General features: G+C 39.6%; 1 protein-coding gene across 1 annotated transcript in view; it reads left to right on the top strand.

Moving 5' to 3' along the window:
- trmt10b (tRNA methyltransferase 10B) overlaps positions 1-18,830 on the top strand; it is a 35,915-nt gene extending 17,085 nt beyond the window's left edge. Inside the window, exons 5-9 of the mRNA XM_028805849.2 lie at positions 591-743; positions 889-967; positions 8,395-8,462; positions 12,666-12,789; positions 17,530-18,830. Coding sequence (XP_028661682.1) covers positions 591-743; positions 889-967; positions 8,395-8,462; positions 12,666-12,789; positions 17,530-17,648 — 543 coding nt within the window. The 3' untranslated portion in view covers positions 17,649-18,830. The remainder of the gene's footprint in view (positions 1-590; positions 744-888; positions 968-8,394; positions 8,463-12,665; positions 12,790-17,529) is intronic.
- The last annotated feature ends 1,916 nt before the right edge of the window (positions 18,831-20,746 follow it).

A 20,746-nucleotide genomic window follows, 5' to 3' on the forward strand; every position in this document is an offset into this window, starting at 1 on the left:
AAGCCCTGGGGGAGTCCAAGGCACCTCTGCAACCCAAGGAGGCTGCCATCTAGCGTCCAGGGGGAGATGCTCGGCTTCCCACCCTTGTCCCCCTGGCAGATGTGGTGAAGGGGCTTCCCGGCCAGGGATGGGCCCTGGCCATCCGTCACAGTATATATATAGTTGGATGTAAGGAGTGTTTTGCATTAATTACAAATTCCATTTATTTCTAGAAGAGTTGTTTAGAATAACTTGTATTAGTTTTAAATTTAAGTCATTGTGAGCTACATGGTGGCACAGTAATTGGCTCTGCAAGCTCATAAATCTGGGGTCGAATGCTGCACCTTGTTGGTGTCTGTGTTGACGCTGCACATTTTCCCATTGTCTGTGTTTCTTTTTTCACTAGGTATTCTGGTTTTCCTCCCATGTTGTAAAAGAAGTACATGCTAGGCCAGTTTGGCGATAACCCCAGAGCACTGATGTGGGTGTCAGTGTCCTAGACTAGCGCCTTTGACTTTAACCTAACAAAGTCTTGTGTTCCACTTTCATTCAAGCTGTATGTTATCTTTGGTCTAGAAAATTAATTTCAAGTTTAAAATTTTCAATTACAGGAAACTAGCCGTCTTGCTGCTCAGATACGGAGGTTATATGGCTCCAATAAGAAGGCTACAAATCCGTTTCATTTGTATCTCACAGACTTTTCCGAAGATAGTCTTCTCTACAAAGAGTGTGTGAGGATGAATGATGGGTTTTTGAACTATGTGGTAAGTGCATATTATAAGCGGGTGGAAAATGTACAATGTTGATTTGCAGGTTCATGCTAAATTACATTTTGCAAAGGCCCCATCTCTGTGCTGCTTTGCCAGCAGTTTCATTGTATGACTGAACGACAGTGTGTTTTACTTTTAGATGGAGAGAACTGAAGAAAACTGCCTCAAAATATTTCCACCGGAGTGTGTTATTTACCTCACCCCTGACTCAGAGAATGGTAGGTATACTCCAACACACCAAATAATATACCTTTTTAAATATTATTTTATCTGTTATATTTTGACATCTATAGTAAACTCAGTTGAAATTTTCACAGTTTACATTTAGATAGTTTGAAAAGACAAAATGTTGGCTGCCTAGTGGCTGGTGCTGCTGGCTCTCAGGTCCAGAGTCCAGGATTAATTCTTGCACCTAATTTATTTTCTATGTGTAGCTTGCATGATTTTTCTCCAGATATTCAGTCTTATTTCTCCTATATCCCAAAGTTACTGTTTTTTTGTGTAAGGGTGGTGGTACACATGTCATGGATTATTTTCCCTTCCTGGGTTGTCTCTTAGTGTTTGTAGTGTTTAATGTGAATATTAACTGAAGCTTCTGACCTGTATCAGCTTGGTTTAATACATTGTGCAGCTACCTCATGAATGGCTGTTTAGTTTATTGCATGGATAATTTGACATATCACTGAGTTTGTATGTGAGTGTGAGGTGTGTGTGTGTGTGTGTGTGTGTGTATATATATATATATATATATATATATATATATATATAGTGACAAATAGAGGCACTGTCGACCCCTTGAACCCTCAGACCAGACGGCAGACACCAGATAAAAGTCCAAATAATGGTTTATTATAATAATACAGTGCACAAAGCACCCTCCTCTCCACAATACGTAATAAATCAATAATCACTACAATAAACAATACTCAATCGTCCACTCCCAGACGCTTAGCCACCCTGCCTCCCAACTCAGCTCAACGACTGGGATTTCCCACAGTCCTTTTATAGTCCTTGACCCGGAAGTGTTTCGCCTTCTCTGTCCACGTGACATGGGACACTTCCGGGTCAGATAAAAATCTTTTTTCTTCACCCCGGAAGCACGTCATTCATTGTGTCGCTGTGATTAAGACGCACTTCCGGGTTATGGTGCAAATAACAATCCCTGGGCCTCCCTGCAGCGAGTCCTGGTGGCCCCTGTGGTATCCAGCAGGGCTGTGCATTAAAAGTCCACTGTCCATAATTCCCTGCTGGCATTCAGGGTAGCTCCGTGCTGCAAGGAGGGCTCCATCTGGCGGCCTGGGGGTATTGGCCGGGATAAATAGTCGGCCATATCTCACTATATATATATATATATATATATATATATATATATATATATATATATATATATATATATACATGCATATACAGTCATATAAAAAAGTTTGGGAACCCCTCTAAATTCTTTGGATTTTTGTTTCTCATTGGCTGAGCTTTCAAAGTGGCAACTTCCTTTTAATATCTGACATGCCTTATGGAAACAGTAGTATTTCAGCAGTGACATTCAGTTTATTGGATTAACAGAAAATATGCAATGTTGCGTCATAACAAAATTAGACAGGTGCATAAATATGGGCAACCCAACAGAGATATGACATCAATACTTAGTGGAGCCTCCTTTTGCTAATCTAACAGACTCTAGACACTGTCCTCCTATAGCCTCTGATGAGTGTCTGAATTCTGGATGGAGGTATTTCTGACCATTCTTCATACAAAATCTCTCCAGTTCAGTTCAATTTGATGGCTGCCGAGCATTGACAGCCTGCTTCTAATCATCCCATAGATTTTCGATGATATTCAAGTCAGGGGACTGTGATGGCCATTCCAGAACATTGTACTTCTCCCTCTGCATGAATGCCTTTGTAGATTTCCAACTGTGTTTTGGGTCATTGTCTTGTTGGAATATCCAACCCCTGCGTAACTTCAACTTTGTGACTGATGCTTGAACATTATCCTGAAGAATTTGTTGATATTGGGTTGAATTCATCCGACCCTCGACTTTAACAAGGGCCCCAGTCCCTGAACTAGCCACACAGCCCTACAGCATGATGGAACCTACACCAAATTTGACAGTAGGTAGCAGGTGTTTTTCTTGGAATGCGGTGTTCTTCTTCCGCCATGCAAAGTGCTTTGTGTTATGACCAAATAACTCCATTTTTGTCTCATCAGTCCTTTCAGTCCAAAGCACTTTGTTCCAAAATGAATCTGGCTTGTCTAAATGAGCATTTGCTTACAACAAGCTACTCTGTTTGTGGCGTGAGTGCAGAAAGGGCTTCTTTCTCATCACCCTGCCATACAGATGTTCTTTGTGCAAATTGCACTGAATTGTAGAACGATGTACAGATACACCATCTGAGAAAAGATGTTCTTGCAGTTCTTTGGAGGTGATCTGTGGGTTGTCTGTCACTATTCTCACAGTCCTGCGCATATGCCGCTCCTGTGCTTTTCTTTGCCTGCCAGACCTGCTGGGTTTAACAGTAACTGTGCCTGTGGCCTTCCATTTCCTGATTCCATTCCTTACAGTTGAAACTGACAGTTTAGACCTCTGAGATGGCTTTTTGTAGCCTTCCCCTAAACAATGAGACTGAACAATCTTTGTTTTCACATCTTTTGAGAGTTACTTTGAGGATCCCATGCTGTCACTCTTCAGAGGAGAGTCAAAGGGAAGGAAGCACAACTTGCAATTGACCACCTTAAATACCTTTATATCTCATGATTGGACACACCAGTCTATGAAGTTCAAAGCTTAAGGAGCTCATCCAACCAATTTGGTGTTGCAAGTAATCAGCATTGAGCAGTGACAGGCATTCAAATCAGCACAATGACAAGGGGACCCACATTTGTACACAACCAGTTTTTCACATTTGATTTAATTTCATAAACTAAATACTGCGTCACTAAAAATCTTTGTTCAGAAAACACCACATTACTCAGATGTTCCTAGGAAATGAAAGATATACCACTGTTATCTTTTTTGTTGAAAGTAGAGTAAATTATTATGCATGCTGAGAGGGGTTCCCAAACTTTTTCATATGACTGTGTATGTATGTGTGTCTATATATATATATATATATATATATACTAGAAAAATACCCGCGCTTCGCAGCGGAGAAGTAGTGTGTTAAAGAGGTTATGAAAAAGTAAAGGAAACATTTTAAAAATAACGTAACATGATTGTCAATGTAATTGTGTTGTCATTGTTATGAGTGTTGCTGTCATATATATATACATATACACATATACACACACATATACACACATACACAGATATATTATATATACATATACACATATATTTTTTATATATATATTTTTTATATATATATATATATATATATATATATATATATATATATATATATATATATATATACACATACATACATACATATACACACATAGATGCACTTACAATAACATAGAAATCAATATAAACAACATTAACATCATTATCATATGAGAATATGAAGTAATATATAAGAAGCACATTTCATATAAATATAAATAATTAAACAGTAAAATCTTCTTGTATAATTTGCTACCGTGGCTTTTCGTTGGTCTGTCCAGGATATTTAAATCACCTGTAGCTTGCAAACTGTTTCACCTATTGACTTGAAATCTGGTACACATATAATACGTCACGTCTGCTATCCGCTTTATGGGTGATGATTGTATTACTCTTTTTATGTTTATTTTATTTTAGAATCAATTGCTATCTGCGCACACCAGGGCGGCCGTGGGCAGATGCGTATGGTGTATTCACTCCATGTTATCGTGCATTGCGCTGTCAGTGGTATTTTGATAAAAGAATTTGAACAATATATAAGAAGCGTATAAATTATTAAACAGTAAAACATTAACATTTAAGAAGTAAAGTTACATTGAGTACTACTGCAGTGCCTTCGGGTATACCTCATTTTTTCTTTGCCCATTACATGCTTAAATGTGTACATTTTTTGGTGTACCTACCCGAGAACACGCGACATATAACCGACCGTGGGAGAAGCATGGATTTTAAAGAAGCGTTGAGTTCATCTGCTGGTCTCCCTCGTAGAATAACTGGTAATGTTTCACTAAAATCTACAGCGAGTAAAACGACATTACCTCCTTTTTTTTTTGTACGATCTCTGAGATGTTGCTTTTTTCGGTTCAAGGCTTCATAAGCTCTTTTATGTTCCATGGTGTACTTAATAAGTACTAATTATCCCAAACCATCATCTTTGAATGTTGCAAGACTTTCGCCTTGTATGTAGATCGGGGTAATTACATTCATTGCATTCCTAGTCTGAATCACAATCTGATTGTATGGCTGGTTACCTGGCACTGTAGGGTTGCCACCCGTCCTTTAAAATACGGAATCGTGCCGCGTTTGACAATGAAATTGCGCGTCCCGTTTTGAATCAATACTGGACGGGATTTATCCCGTATTTTTTTAATCATTTTTTTTTTAAAGCAGCGTCTCATGCAAATCATCCCACACGCATTTTATGAAGATGCCTCCTTTCCTACTTTTGATTGGGTAATACTTGATGTCATCGTTAGTTTGATTGGTGTTTTTAACTGTCCAGTGAGGAGGGCGTGTCTTTTAAGTACAGTCTGCAAAGTGTTGGCACTGAGATGTGGCGTCAGCGCCATACTTGAAGCCCCTAACGTTGCGGTCAGCAAGTCGGCTAACATCCGCCATGTGCCGTCTTTCAGTTGCGAGAACCAGATCATAGAATGGTTGAAACTGTTGCCCCTAACGTTGTGCCACGGCGTGTGGTTCGTTTATACCTCGTGTCTTCTCATTAAACTTTTATCTCGCGAATATGTTATTGCAATCTGCAGCGGGAGCGTTTCTATAAACTTTATTTAAACTTACGTTTTACACCGTGGTTTGTTTCCCTTATGAACATGCTTGTATGCTTAACTCGCTCCGTTCTCAATTGTTTAATTAATTTTTTGCTCTTCGCTGTTTGCGGCTGTTCCTCCATTTCCCCCTACTTCGTTCTTTTATCTCGCGAATATGTTATTGCAATCCTTAACGGGAGCGTTTCAATAAACTGATTGAAAATAGTTTTGCATTTACCTTTTTAGTAAAAGGCAAGATTTTAAGCCTGAGAAATCACCCCGTAAATGCACACGTTTAATTGGACATGTGTTAATATGTATGGTTACACAGTATTAAAAGACAGTGAACAACGTCAGTTACCTTTGTTCCCGCGTTTGATAAAAGGTGAGCTTTTAAGCCTGAGAAATCACCCCGTAAATGTACACGTTTAATTGCACATGTGTTAATATGTATGCTTACACAGTATTAAAAGACAGTCAAAAATTAACGTCATTTACCTTCGTTCCCGCGTGCGACTCGTGCTGTAAATCTCTTCCTTGTTTTTAGTTCACGTGATTACGTAGGAGGCGTGATGACGCGATACGTGACTCTGCCTCCTCCATTACAGTGTATGGACAAAAAATATGTTCCAGTTATGACCATTACGCTTTGAATTTCGAAATGAAACCTGCCTAACTTTTGTAAGTAAGCTGTAAGGAATGAGCCTGCCAAATTTCAGCCTTCCACCTACACGGGAAGTTGGAGAATTAGTGATGAGTGAGTCAGTGAGTGAGTGAGTCAGTCAGTGAGGGCTTTGCCTTTTATTAGTATAGATATATATATATATATATATATATATATATATATATATATATATATATCTTATATATAAATGTCTACGCGTGGAAGTGTGTGTGTCTGTCTGGCCAGGAAGTGAGAGGTGGAGTCGGGGTAAGGGCTGCACCTCCGAGGGAACAGAAAACTTGATTAGCCGCTAATAACACAAGTGGGGCCAGCCAATCAGCAAAATGAAACCTCAGAAGAAAGACAAAGTCGCTTAGCCGGTAACATCAGCAAAACGGTATTCCTTTTACATTTCCTCCCACCACTAATGCACAAGCGATGTGAGCACATCGGCAAAACGAATGCTCCTGACGATTTCAATAGTGTCTAGGACCCCGGGCTTTTTACAGCACGGGCTTGCACAGCTAGTGTATGTGTATATATATATATATATATATATATTCTAGGGGGCTTTGCCCCCTGCTCGCTTTGCTTGAACATCCCCTCCGCCCCCACCGGGGAGCGCTACACTCCAGCCAATTCGTGTCTCTGCCGCTCACATTGTGAAGCCTGTACAGCAGCCATCCTTTTCTCTCACTGCCTTGCCTCGTGTGACGTTAAAGTGTCCCTCGTGGGACATCAAATTGTTTTCCGAGAAGATCATGTATCAACCCAAGATTTATTTTATTATAATATATATATATACAGTATATTTTTTCGTTTTCATTTTATTTAAGTTTAAGTATAGGTAGGTTAAGTGAATAGAGACCATTTTTGTTATTTAGGTTCCAGTTCCTTAAGTTGTTATGCCACACAGCCTGCAGAAGTACTAAGAGTCTTTAATGTTTTCAGATTTTACAGATTTAATAACAGTATATTTGGGTGGCACGGTGGCGCAGTGGTAGCGCTGCTGCCTTGCAGTAAGGAGACCTGGGTTCGCTTCCCGGGTCCTCCCTGCGTGGAGTTTGCATGTTCTCCCCGTGTCTGTGTGGGCTTCCTCCGGATACTCCGGTTTCCTCCCACAGTCCAAAGATATGCAGGTTAGGTGCATTGGTGATTCTAAATTGTCCCTGGTGCGTGTGTGCGTGTGTGTGTGTGTGTGCGCGCGCTCTGCGGTGCGCTGGCACCCTGCTCAGGTTTTGTTTCCTGCCATGCGCCCTGTGTTGGCTGGGATTGGCTCCAGCAGACCCCCGTGACCCTGTAGTTAGGATATAGCGGGTTGGATAATGGATGGATGGATGGATAACAGTATATTCAAAATTTTTGTTCAGAACACTGTAGCAAATTTCTCTATTTACATTACAGACTAAGAGAATCAGGAAGTTTGCTTTTTGCGTATCAGGAGTTGTCATATTAATACATAATGGCAGTGGCTTTAGAAGTTTTGGACTTTCACCCATTCAAACACATGCTTCTTACTGCCTTATCACAAATCATTTTGTGCAGTCTTTGTTGCACTCTTTGTTTTTGTTTTTTCTCCAGGTTAGCTGGACTTTTTAAATTTATTTATTTATTTGTTTGTTTGTTTGTTCTGTCCACCCTGGTCAACTGACATTATCATCAGACAGTCATTTAGAAACTTAAAAAAAATCAGTTCTGCATTTAAGGACTCAATTCCTCATAATTAAATATTTATCTTATGTAAGTGTGTATTGTTACTTTTTTGTATAATATTTACAGTATGCATTGTTATTCGTATGTAATTTTAATTTGTTTTTTCTTGCATATAACTACTTCTTTGACATCTTGTAAAACACTTTGCACCATATCGTTTGTATGAAAATGTGCTATAGAAAGAAATGCTGTTGTAAGAGTTTTTTTAATTGTCCAACACACATCATTTCAGAACTTACAAATTACAGTGACTGTGTCCCTTTATTTTGGAGTGGACGTTTAAAGCCCAGAAGTCCAGAAAACAGTATAGGCATTATACATGTGGACAAGTTAAATTAACAAAGGCCACCAGTGTTAAACTGTTAGTGTATGTTCTGAATGAGTGAAATTCTTTTGTAGCACTGGAATATGTTGACCCTGAAAAGGTATATATCCTTGGTGGCTTAGTGGATGAAAGTGTTCAAAAGGTAAGCTCCTTGTTTTTTGTTTTTTTTTGTGTTTTAAGGTTTTAAAGCCATGTTACTGTATATTAATAAACTATGCGGTAAAAGTTGTAATTCCCAGTAAGTTTTCTTCTTTTTATAATGCTTTTGTATAGACATTTAATTTCATTTAATGTTAAGCAGAAGAAAGTTGCTATATAATCTAAGTTTATTATAATCATTGTTATTTTGATTATTAATTTTAAGACGCCTGTCATAGTTCTTGTACTACCTGCTGTTCATATTTTGACTGTATGAAGGTTTCCTGAATGAGCATATCATCTGAGATGATATTTTCCGTATGATGACTAGGGGAATTCGCTCACCCACCAGCCCCTTTGCCTGTGCTATGCACCAACCACTTTGCGTCTGTACCGCTTGCGTTGTGAAGAGGTGGGCTGAACGCATCCCAGGGAGACGCGATCGCTCCTCCGACACCCCCTCTTAAACGCTGATACAATCGGAAACACATGCAGTTATTTTATTTTATCTTCTTCTTTGATCGATCAGCTGCTGACTTGCTGCTGCTGCCATGCCGCGTGATCTGCATCTCGTGCGGTGCACTTCTGTCATATCACCTATATGACGATTTGTCGTTGCACGTTAGGCAGGCACCTTCACTTGCTGTCTTTAAATCTTATTTAAAAACACATTTTTACTCCCGGCCATAAACCCAGTATGATACGACGACTATCTGTGTACTTGTTATTATGAATCTCTTCAGCTCTTATGTGTTTCTGTTTCTTTTACCCTTTGGTTATTGTGTGTCTGATATGTTGGGTTTTATTGTACAGCACTTTGGTCAGCCTTGATGTTGTTTTTAACGTTCTTTATAAATAAAGTAGCAAAATACCCGCACTTTGCAGCGGAGAAGTAGTGTGTTAAAGAAGCTATGAAAACGAAAAGGAAACAATTTAAAAATAACGTAACATGATTATCAATGTAATTATCGTAGGCTTATTTTTGTACTGAGAGTAAATTTGATGATTGTAAAGAGTTTAATTTATGATTGTAAATGTATATGAGAAATGCACATTTTTAGGATGTAAGGATCTCTTTGTAAACAACATTTTCAGTTCTGCCCTCGGGCTGTAAAATGACCAAGCTGCTGGTCTGCTGAGCTTAGTCTCGAGTATGCAATGTACAGTTGGCCTTGTGAGAAGCAATCTTGTGTCAAGTCAATGGCGACCTTTTTTTAGAGTCTGGCTCTGTGACTTATTTATTGTCATAGCGAAGCAGACCATTACTGGAAATTGCAGGTGTTTGAATTGAAATCAGTATGGGTGAGGTTTAGAGGTAGCCTGAAAGAAGAATGAGCAGTCCTTCCACCCTTGAGGCGGTGGAGTAAAGAAGAAGGGAGCAGTGAGCACGACGAACAGCTGAGGAAAGTAAGGAAGTGAGTGAGGAGGCACAGGAGTGCGGGATGTCGTTAATGTATTTAGGCAAGGAGTCATTCACGTGGTAGGTGCACGGACAGCGGCTGTGCGGAAAAAGGAAGGGGGACCGGGGGCGACCCTTGTGCATTTCTGCCGTGAAATAAATCCTCTGTTAACGGAAAAAAGGAATGAAACCGCCAAAAGGAGAGGTCAGTTTCGAAAGTTCCTTACGGCATAATGGTGAGAACCGCCAAAAAGAAGACGTTATTTTCGAAAGTTCGTTACGGGGCACTGCGCAAAATGAAAAATACTTAACGTTTGTAAGTACAGTGTAAAGGATGAGTATGGGAAATTTGCGCTTCCTACGTATATTGGAAGTCGCAAAAATAGTGAGGAGGGGTTTCCCCTATCTATATATACAGTTTAAAGGGTACACCTGTTTTCCCTCCCTTGGGTGTTGCAATAGGACATGAAACATGCCTAAGTTTTGTAAGTAGACTGCAAGGAATGAGCACGCGAAATTTCAGCTTCCCACCTATATGGAAAGTGGGAGAATTAGTGAGGAGTCAGCGAGGGCTATGCCTTTTATATAGATAGATAGATAGATACTTTATTAATCCCAAAGGGAAATTCACATACTCCAGCAGCAGCATACTGATACAAAAAACAATATTAAATTAAAGAGTAATAAAAATGCTGGTAAAAACAGACAATAACTTTGAATAATGTTAACGTTTACCCCCCTGGGTGGAATTGAAGAGTCGCATAGTTTGGGGGAGGAACAATCTCCTCAGTCTGTCAGTGGAGCAGAACAGTGACAGCAGTCTGTCGCTGAAGCTGCTCTTCTGTCTAGAGATGATCCTGTTTAGTGGATGCAGTGGATTCTCCATAATTGATAGGAGCCTGCTCAGCGCCCGTCGCTCTGCCACGGATGTCAAACTGTCCAGCTCCATGCCTACAATAAAGCCTTCCTTCCTCACCAGTTTGTCCAGGCGTGAGGCGTCTCTCTTCTTTATGCTGCTTCCCCAGCACACCACTGCGTAGAAGAGGGCGCTCGCCACAACCGTCTGATAGAACATCTGCAGCATCTTATTGCAGATGTTGAAGGACGCCAGTCTTCTAAGGAAGTTATAGCCGGCTCTGTCCTTTCTTGCACAGAGAATCAGTATTGGCAGTCCAGTCCAATTTATCATCCAGCTGCACTCCCAGGTATTTATAGGTCTGCACCCTCTGCACACAGTCACCTCTGACGATCATGGGGTCCATGAGGGTTCTGGGCCTCCTAAAATCCACCACCAGCTCCTTGGTTTTACTGATGTTCAGGTGTAGGTGGTTTGAGTCACACCATTTAACAAAGTCCTTGATGAGGTTCCTATACTCCTCCTCCTGCCCACTCCTGATGCAGCCAACGATAGCAGTGTCGTCAGCGAAGTTTTGCACGTGGCAGGACTCCGAGTTGTATTGAAAGTCCGATGTATATAGGCTGAATAGGACCGGAGAAAGTACAGTCCCCTGCGGCGCTCCTGTGTTGCTGACCACAACGTCAGACCTACAGTTCCCGAGACGCACATACTGAGGTCTGTCTGTAAGATAGGCCACGATCCATGCCACCAGGTATGAATCTACTCCCATCTCTGTCAGCTTGTCCCTAAGGAGCAGAGGTTGGATGGTGTTGAAGATGCTAGAGAAGTCTAGAAACATAATTCATATATTATATGTATATATATCCATCCATCCATTTTCCAACCAGCTGAATCCGAACACAGGGTCACGGGGGTCTGCCGGAGCCAATCCCAGCCAACACAGGGCACAAGGCAGGAACCAATCCTGGGCAGGGTGCCAACCCACCGCAGGACACACACAAACACACCCACACACCAAGCACACACTAGGGCCAATGTAGAATCGCCAATCCACCTAACCTGCATGTCTTTGGACTGTGGGAGGAAACCGGAGCACCCGGAGGAAACCCACGCAGACACGGGGAGAACATGCAAACTCCACGCAGGGAGGACCCGGGAAGCGAACCCAGGTCCCCAGATCTCCCAACTGCGAGGCAGCAGCGCTACCCACTGCGCCACCGTGCCGCCCTCTATGTATATATAAATAAATAAATACATATATAAATAATTCATATTTATATGTATAGATAAATAAAATATATAGAGTATAAATATCAAACTAAACTACAAGAAATCTTTATTTACTATACTTTACAGGTACACAGTAATTTGAATATAATAGATACAATACATCTGAGTCTCTTCCCAAATCCCTAGTTTAATAAACAGAATAGCACACTGAGCAGTAAGTATTTCACATCATAATATTGCACATATGGATTTAAAGGACTGAGCAGCAGTAGACCAGTCCTCAGTAGTTTTGTTCACTGTATATACATAGTGTATAATTCAACATTTGCTTTCTATATTTTGAATATTAAGATGAGTTGGGGGTCATTGGATTCATCATGGTTTACTTAAAATGTATGTGTGGTGTAGTCATCTGTATATTTTATTCAACAATAATACTATCGTAAGATTTTAAATCTGAACAGAATGGGCACTAGGAGAATAGCTGGCAAGTAGACTAGGGCTGTTAGTTGTGTAGTATTTATTGTGTAATGTTAACATTTCAAACATTTCTCATAAAAGCAAAATATCACACATCCTGTCTCTTAAAATGTGTACAATATATTGCCATGAAGATCTAGTTTTCATGAAGCAATGAAAAAACTAACCTATAACTTAATTAACCTATGATTAATGAATGTACTCTTTATTTCATTTGTCTTTATATCCTGTTCGTTCAGAGCTTAACCTACGAGAAGGCTCAAGAATACCAGTTATGCACAGCAAGATTGCCAGTTGAGGAATACATGGTCAAAAAGGAGAATGCCAAGAACTTCCACTCCCAGATCTTAGCAATTAACCAAGGTAACACAGTTAAACAAAGTGCACTGAGGGATATGCATAGGTGTTAGGAATGTCAGTTGTGTTTTTAAAATTATGTAGTCACATTAAAATATTGTCATAAAATAAATTTAGGTTGATGCACTAATGAGTACTTAAGAATTCTATAGATGTGGTTTCTTGTTATTAAAAATATTAACTATGGCTCTGTTAATTCTTTTAGGGCTAATTATTTTTTCTTCCTTTTGTCCCAGGGCTGAATATTTTTCCAGGACACTCAAAGCAATAGTTTCACACATAAATCTACATAAAACACTTATGTCGTCACTCCGTTTTATGTTCCAGGAGCCTATACATATGCATATTCACATATTTATTACATATGTGTTTGTCCCATCATCATAAGTTGAAAGGAACTTTCTGATTAAACAACGACTTGAAGTAGTTGATTGACTGCTAATCCGTAGTGTCCACCAGCAGGCTTCGTCATTTGGTGAAGTCCAGTTGCCAGCTCGTCTCCCACAGATCGATGTCTGTGTAATACTCCCAGGGCAAACGTTTTTGTTGGCACGTCAGCTGCATGCGCGTGTCCAGCACTATGATCAGCTGATGCAGGCACCTGACTTTCCTCTTCGATCTCCAGATCACTTGTATTGAAAGCAGAGTTCGAGAAGTCGGAGTCCAATTTAGCAGTAATACGCAAAAAATAAAGAAAGAAATAAATCATACGCAGAGTATTTTGCTTTGTGCATTTGCTTCGCTCTCTCGCCCGACATCGATGCCATTCTAGACATTGCTTACTCTACGCTACTCACACACACGCAGGGTTTCAACGTCAAGTCAACGAGTCTAACAGTCTTCCGAGCAAAGAGGGTCTACTTATAATGTTATAATTATAAAACAGTGAGTTTTATCAACATTTACAGCTTTCTTTCGCCCTCTGCCCCTGATATCCATCCTTAACCCCTTGTATCGACAAAAGTCGGCATCCGCCTTAAAAGAGTTAGTGACATACACAAATTTTAAACCATGTGTGCAAATTAATTAATTAATCAGTCTGAAATGTAAGGTTTGGTAGTAATAATAATAATAATAATTCTTTGCATTTATATAGCGCTTTTCTCACTACTCAAAGCGTTCATTTTTTTTCTGTTTTTCTTCAGATTGAATCAGTTGATATGCAATGAATGGGCCAAAATGGTGAAAAGGTTTGCAGTAAACTGCCAGAGGTTTAAATTTAAAATGTACAGTATGTTATCAAAAACTGGAAAAAAGGCGATTTCATAATATTACAAATGGGCCTCCTTCAAGGAACTAATAGGTTACAACCAACAGATGTTCAGCAGCAGTTAAAGTAAATGAAGCCTTGCAAGTTGAAGCAAATAATTTACTCAGGTGTCTCAACTTCTGTTGATTACTTAAAAACCCTCTGTGTGTCTTAAAGCAGAGTTGGAACAGACTGTGTTACTACACCCTCTGAAGCACTGCTTCGAGAATATTATACTGGCATAGAACACATACATAATGGCAAATAAAACAATAAGCCAAGGAATGATTTAGTGTACAAAATTGTATTCAAATTTTTGATTCATCAAAGTAGCTAGCTTTTGTTGATATGACAGCCAAACTGTGGTAACCCTTGTGATTCAGAATGCCAGTCACTCTGTGCAAGTCACCAACTTTGCCTCCACCAAAAGAACCCCAGATCGTTACACTTTGTCCTCCATGTTTGACAGTTGGTGTCACACACTGAGGAACCATCCTTTCACCAACTTGATGGTGTACAAACACCCTGAGTGATGAACCAAAGATTTCAATTTTGGATTCATCTGTCTATAAGGTTTTCTTCCAGTCTGCAGTAGTCCACAGCTGGTATTTCAAGACCCATTTTTGTCCTTTTAAGGAATGGCTTTCTTCTCACCACTCGCCCTGTCAGACCTGCAGCACACAGTCTCCTCTTCACAGTAGAAACTAACGCTTGCTTTTTTCAACCTGCGCTGTTAAGCTGTGCTTGAAGCTGTTGTGCTGTGATGCACCGATCACGCCAGCTGGTGACCCTCAGAAACTTGTCTTCTGATTGGCCTGTGACGTTGGCTGTGCCAGATCTCCTCCTATCAGAGTTTCTTCCAGTTTCCAGTTGCCTTTGGATTATGTAGGACACCACTGGACTCACTGACACTTTGATGTTTTTTGCAATTTCTTTAAGTGAAAGGCCTACACTTCTGTGGGTAATAATGCTCTGTCTCATTTAATTTGTTAATTGCCGTTTTCTTGCTGTTATCACTGGAATATTGTCCCAAGTACTATACTTCAGAGGGTGTAGTAACACAGTCTGTTCCAACTCTGCTTTAAGACAGACAGAGGGTTTTTAAGTAATCAACAGAAGTTGGGACACCTGTGCAAACTGTTGGCTTCAACTTGCAAGGCTTCATTTACTTTAATTGCTGCAGAACAGCATGGTTCTGGAAATTTCATGATGAGTGAGTCAGTGATATTTGGCTATTATATATACATATATAAATATACACATATATATAATAATAATAATAATACATTTTATTTATATAGTGCCTTTCCCATGCTCAAAGCCCTTACAGAATATAAGAAAGAACGGCAGGGTATACAGTATATAGCATTGTACAAACTAGATGAATAAATAAGATTACGACAGTGAATTCAGAGAAAATATATTTGTGTGTGTATATATATATATATATATATATATATATATATATATATATATATATACCATAATAACTTTATATAAGTTCATGTTTGCTTGAAGTTCGCCACTGGTATTTTACTTTTAATTTAAATAGTGTGAGCATATTTAATGAATAAAACTGAAAAACAATTATGCAAGATTTGCCAATATATTTAATTTTTTGAATGCACTATATCAAAAAAGTAATTTATATCAAATATTCTGTATAACTTAAAATTTTCAGTAGTGTACATGTAGTGTACATGTAAATAATTGTGCCTTTTACATTATCAATAGTGTTGAACATCTTTATCAGCTAATTTGATGGGTTTGCCAGTCACCTTGTTTGCTAAACTTTTCTTTAAAAATTCGATGTGTGGCCTGCTTTGATTAACTTATTTTTTCCCCCAGTACCCCGTAATGATTTGCGAGGCCAGCCTGACATCACTGAGCTAAAGGAGTCATGTTGAATGGGGATGTCATTACCTGATCTAGGCTACCTGACCAATTTGTGTTCCACGCAATTGCTAAAGGAATACTCCAAATCACCCTTTCCACCAATGCCCAATCTGCTTCACGCATGTTTAATTAATTTATGGCATATACTCTCTTGTAAGATGTCACTGCCAGATTGGTACTCCAGTCACATTTGTATTCCACTTATGTAGCGCAGATCAGGTAGTGGCAGGGACAAGTCCCCCAAGTATATAATGCTAATGCCTTGCATCAAAGGCTCTGTGGGTGTTAGTTGTGGTGATAGGAGCTCTGGAGATGCAGAGAAATGAAGGATTCAGAGTAATGTGGACTCCAAATTATATTTTCAGGAGGCGTGGTGGTTAACACTGATGCCTCACCACACTGATCACATTTTTGACTCCAATACTTGGTCCAGCTTAGTTGGCAGAAGCTTCCCTAGCCCACAGAGACACTTAAGAGATCTTTGCACCATAATAACCCCAACTCAAAACTAGTTTAGTTTCTCCTTCCCCATTGGCTTCAATGTTTGCCAAAATTCCTGAACATTTCCGCATTTTCGCTGGACATGAGGTGAAATGAACTCACTGGGGTTTGCTCTTCGCTAATGATTAATTATGTCGATCAATGAGTGTTCTATAGGGTGGTTCAGATCTAATTATGCAATTTTGATTACGCTATAACTAATTAAGTTTATGACATAGAGAGTTCACAGCACCTGCCCTGCACATAGAGAGTTCACTTAAAATTATTTTTGTTGCCGATAGATGGCAGCACCTGCCCTGCATTCCAAAATGGCAGGGAGACGTCAGTCGAACAGTTGCATAATTAGATCTGGACCACCCTGTATGCTCATCACTTTACGTAGACATATATTTCCAAGTAATCATTCCAATTTAAAAATAACATTTTGACACAGTGGTAGCGGGATTAGCTCCATCATGGCTATTCAAATCTTGCCACCCAATGACAACACATTTAAGAGCTTGCTGGAGGGTCACCTCTTAAAAATTCTTGGTCAAAACTGTTATGTTTGTATAGTTTGCAGATGCCAAATGCTAGCAGTCCCTACATGTTCCTAAGCCAAAGTGAGGCACTATAGCCAAGGATCTTTCTCAGCTGCTCTAGAAACATTAATCCGTTTCTGTAAGTGCTTTATATTCTTAACTGGGAACAGCAGTAATTCAGCACTATTAAAAGAAATAAAGAATATGCTCTATAAACAGTGTCTAAATCTAACAAGCATTCAGAAAACTTTTTAACATGAATTATTTGGTATGGATGTGAATTCCAATCGGGCTGATACTTTGTGTTCTATATTCTCATTTATAACTCTTAAAAAATTCTGTCTTAAAATAACCTGATATGCAAGTCACTCCTACCTTTGCACTATTTTTTTTCATTTGATGGTTAGATACAGAGCTGGCCGACAAACATTTATGCCAAAATGTACCCTGAATTGGAAGGAGGCTACAAAAGAGAGAGTGAGCATAGGCTTTAAAATGACATTTTCCTTATTTATTTTTGTTGGAAACAAGTTGCTCAAATAATTTGACTTACGTTTTTTTTACTCTTGTATTTTGCAGTATTTGATATTTTAGTGGCTTTCTGTGAAAGTCACAGCTGGATAGAGGCCTTTAAAGTTGGATTCCCCGCAGGAAAAGGCTACACTCTTCGTACTGAATTAATCCAATGTAAGGAATGACACCAAAATGTAAAAAAAAACTCTGATGTGCAGGTATCCATCATCAAGTAAAACTACTGTTACCATCAGTCTCTACTCTACAAAAATCATGGAAAATAGAAAGTAAAGAGAATCCGTGAACAGGGTAATTTTCTAGCGTCTTTAACACACCTGAGCCAAAGTGACTATAACCAGACAACATCAATGGACCAAAAACCTCATACTGTGGGCAGCATTGCAGAAGTAACTGAAATACTGTAAGTAAATTACATAAGACAAATGAGAACTGTTGTTTATATAGTGAATTTCATGATGATCAATTCCTTATGAATAAAACTTTTGTGATATATGAAATTTTGTAGCTTCACAACCAAATTCATATATTTATAATAGGTGTCCTTTCTGAGTGCCAGCCTAGCTTCATTAAAAATAATAATTCTACATTTATGTAGTGCTTTTTACACTACTGAAATTACTTTACATTAGTGAGTGAGGATCCACTTCAACCAAGACTAATGTGTAACATCCACCTGGATGATGCGACAGCAGCCATTCTTGTGCCAGTACACTCAACACACATTAGCTATTAGGTGGTACAGTGGTGACAGAGAGTTAGCCAATTAGAGACAGGGGATGATTAGGGGGCCAGAATGACTACTAGGCTGTGGAGGGCAATTTAACCTGGACATCGGGATACACCCTGCTCTTTACAAAGGGACTATCAGGGATCTTTAATGACCACTGAGAGTCAGGACCTCCGTTTTATGTCTCATCCGACAGATGCCGCCATTTTTACAGCGCAGTATCCCCATCACTGCACTGGGGGCATTGGGATCCACACACAGACCACAGGGTAAGCGCCCCCTGCTGGCCTCACCAACACCTCTTCCAGCAGCAACCCAAGCTTTTCCTAAATGACCTACCATATAGGTACTGGCCAGGCCTGAACAGGCTTAGATTCAGGTGAACGACCTCTTCTAAAGTGCAGCTGGTATGGCTGCTGAAATTGTTCATAATCGTTATGATAACAATTATTTATTTTTTTTCTTCTGACATAGCCTTCATAGAGTTCCCATCCAAGTAGTGGCCAGGGCCCAAACATACTTAGCTTCAGGTGGATGATCTGTTCTGACGTGTATAGGGTGGTCCAGATCTAATTATGCAATTTTCATTACTCAATAATTTAAGTTTATTACACGGAGAATTCACAGCACCTGCCCTGCACATAGAGATTTCACTTAAAAAAAATTTTTTGCCAATAGATGGCAGCACCTGCCCTGCATTCCAAAATGGCGGGGAGACGGTTGTCAGTCGAACAGTTGCATAATTAGATCTGGACCACCCTGTATGTATAGTGCAGAGTACAAATGTCTTAAAAAATGCACAAATAGTGGCCCCCCGGGCAAGAAAACCTTCTCCATAGTCTAATGATGTTTGCTGGTAGGACATCTGTGCTCCATGACTTAAGTTTATGAAGAACAAAAAGCATCAGTGCTCTTTTGACAGAAGTGACATTGCTATCCAACACATGTCCAGGAGTCAATAGGTGAACTGGATATAACCAAGTGGAAAAGTCAAGTCTTCTTGATGGTGATCTCATGTTTTCTTAAATTGCTTAAAAAGTTATTATTATTCGCAATTGCTTTCATGAAAAGTGATTTTCTTTACATTGTGCAGACAGTGTGATAGGTGGCAAAAAACTTTTTCTGTGGTAAATATTAAAAAAAAAGCAAAAGAAAAGTCGTGTTTCAGGATTAAAAGAGTTCTCAATGTTATTATGATTGATTGATTGATTGATACATTCAAGTGTTAATGTTCACAACAGAAATACGCAAATACGTTTAGGGTTACACAAATCATGTATTGAAACATATTCTGCTCTGTTACATATGAAAAAAATTAGTAGATTAAAATAATGCACACACTGAACTAAATATAAGGGGGATGATTACAGAGAGAACGTATTAAATAATGGCAAACGTCAGACTGTTCTCTGCTGAATTTCTGTACACAATAGATGTTTTATTGCAAAATCACTGGCTTTTGCACATTTACAAAATCATGATCCCGTTCTTTCTGCTCTCGTTCCCTTTTTGCAGATGATCTGGTTTCAAAGAAGCTTTCTTCTCAATTCCCAACTTCCAACTTGAGATGTATTGTGGCCTGGCAGAGCTTTCCACAGAAAAGTGTTGCCAAATAATGGACTGAGAGCACTAGGCCACATCACTCTCTATTGGCTCCTCTTGTCCCATGTAACTCTGAATATACAGTACTAGGCCGTGCCCCCGTGGCTCCACCCACGTATTAGTGAAACAGGACAGTGAAGAGGACCCTGCCCGACTCCCCACTCCTGATGTCACGCTTCCCCCTCCCCTCAGCCCGCAGCCTCTGTCTCGGATTAGCGTGAATATATCGCTCCTGCAAGTGAATTTTGATTCTTAGTGCGATGAGAGAAGTCGCAAAATCAACCGGAATGTTCAAGCAAATTACAGGAAAAAAAAGATCTAAATCCATTAAGTAGTTCTCTCGTTCGCTTGCTGATCGGATGTAAGATACGCCCTAAGGCTGGCGCATGAGCAGTTCTCTCGTGAAAAGCGGACAGACATACAGACAAACAGATGTTGGATTTTATATATAGAGAGATGTTTAAGTGGCCAAGTACCCAGAATAGTTCCTAGCCTCCCTGACAGTACTGTCATCTTCTACTACCTAATGGTTTCCTGGGAATCCTGATAGTTTTCCCCTTATCATCTTCCATACTTTTATATTTTCAGAAAAGCCTTCTATGCCACACTTTTCATTTACAGGCTCACATTGTTTTGGCAGTTAATTATACCCACACTGGTATATAGTTAATGTTTCTATCAAATTCAAATTTATTGCTCTTTCTTTTGTTGCCCTGTCAGCCTTTCTCTGGTTCTGTACCATCCTAGTGCCCATTATGTCTCGGCAGCTCCTATCATAATATTTGTATATGTTTAAATAATAATTATACATTCCTGCAATGGACTGGTGCTCTATCCAGGGTTTGTTCCTGCCTTCCGCCCTATGCTGGCTGGGATAGGCTCCAGGGCCCTTAACCCTTTTCAGGACTAACCGAGTTAGAAAATGACTGACTG

Source organism: Erpetoichthys calabaricus, chromosome 7, assembly GCF_900747795.2.
Source record: "Erpetoichthys calabaricus chromosome 7, fErpCal1.3, whole genome shotgun sequence".
NCBI lineage: Eukaryota > Metazoa > Chordata > Cladistia > Polypteriformes > Polypteridae > Erpetoichthys > Erpetoichthys calabaricus.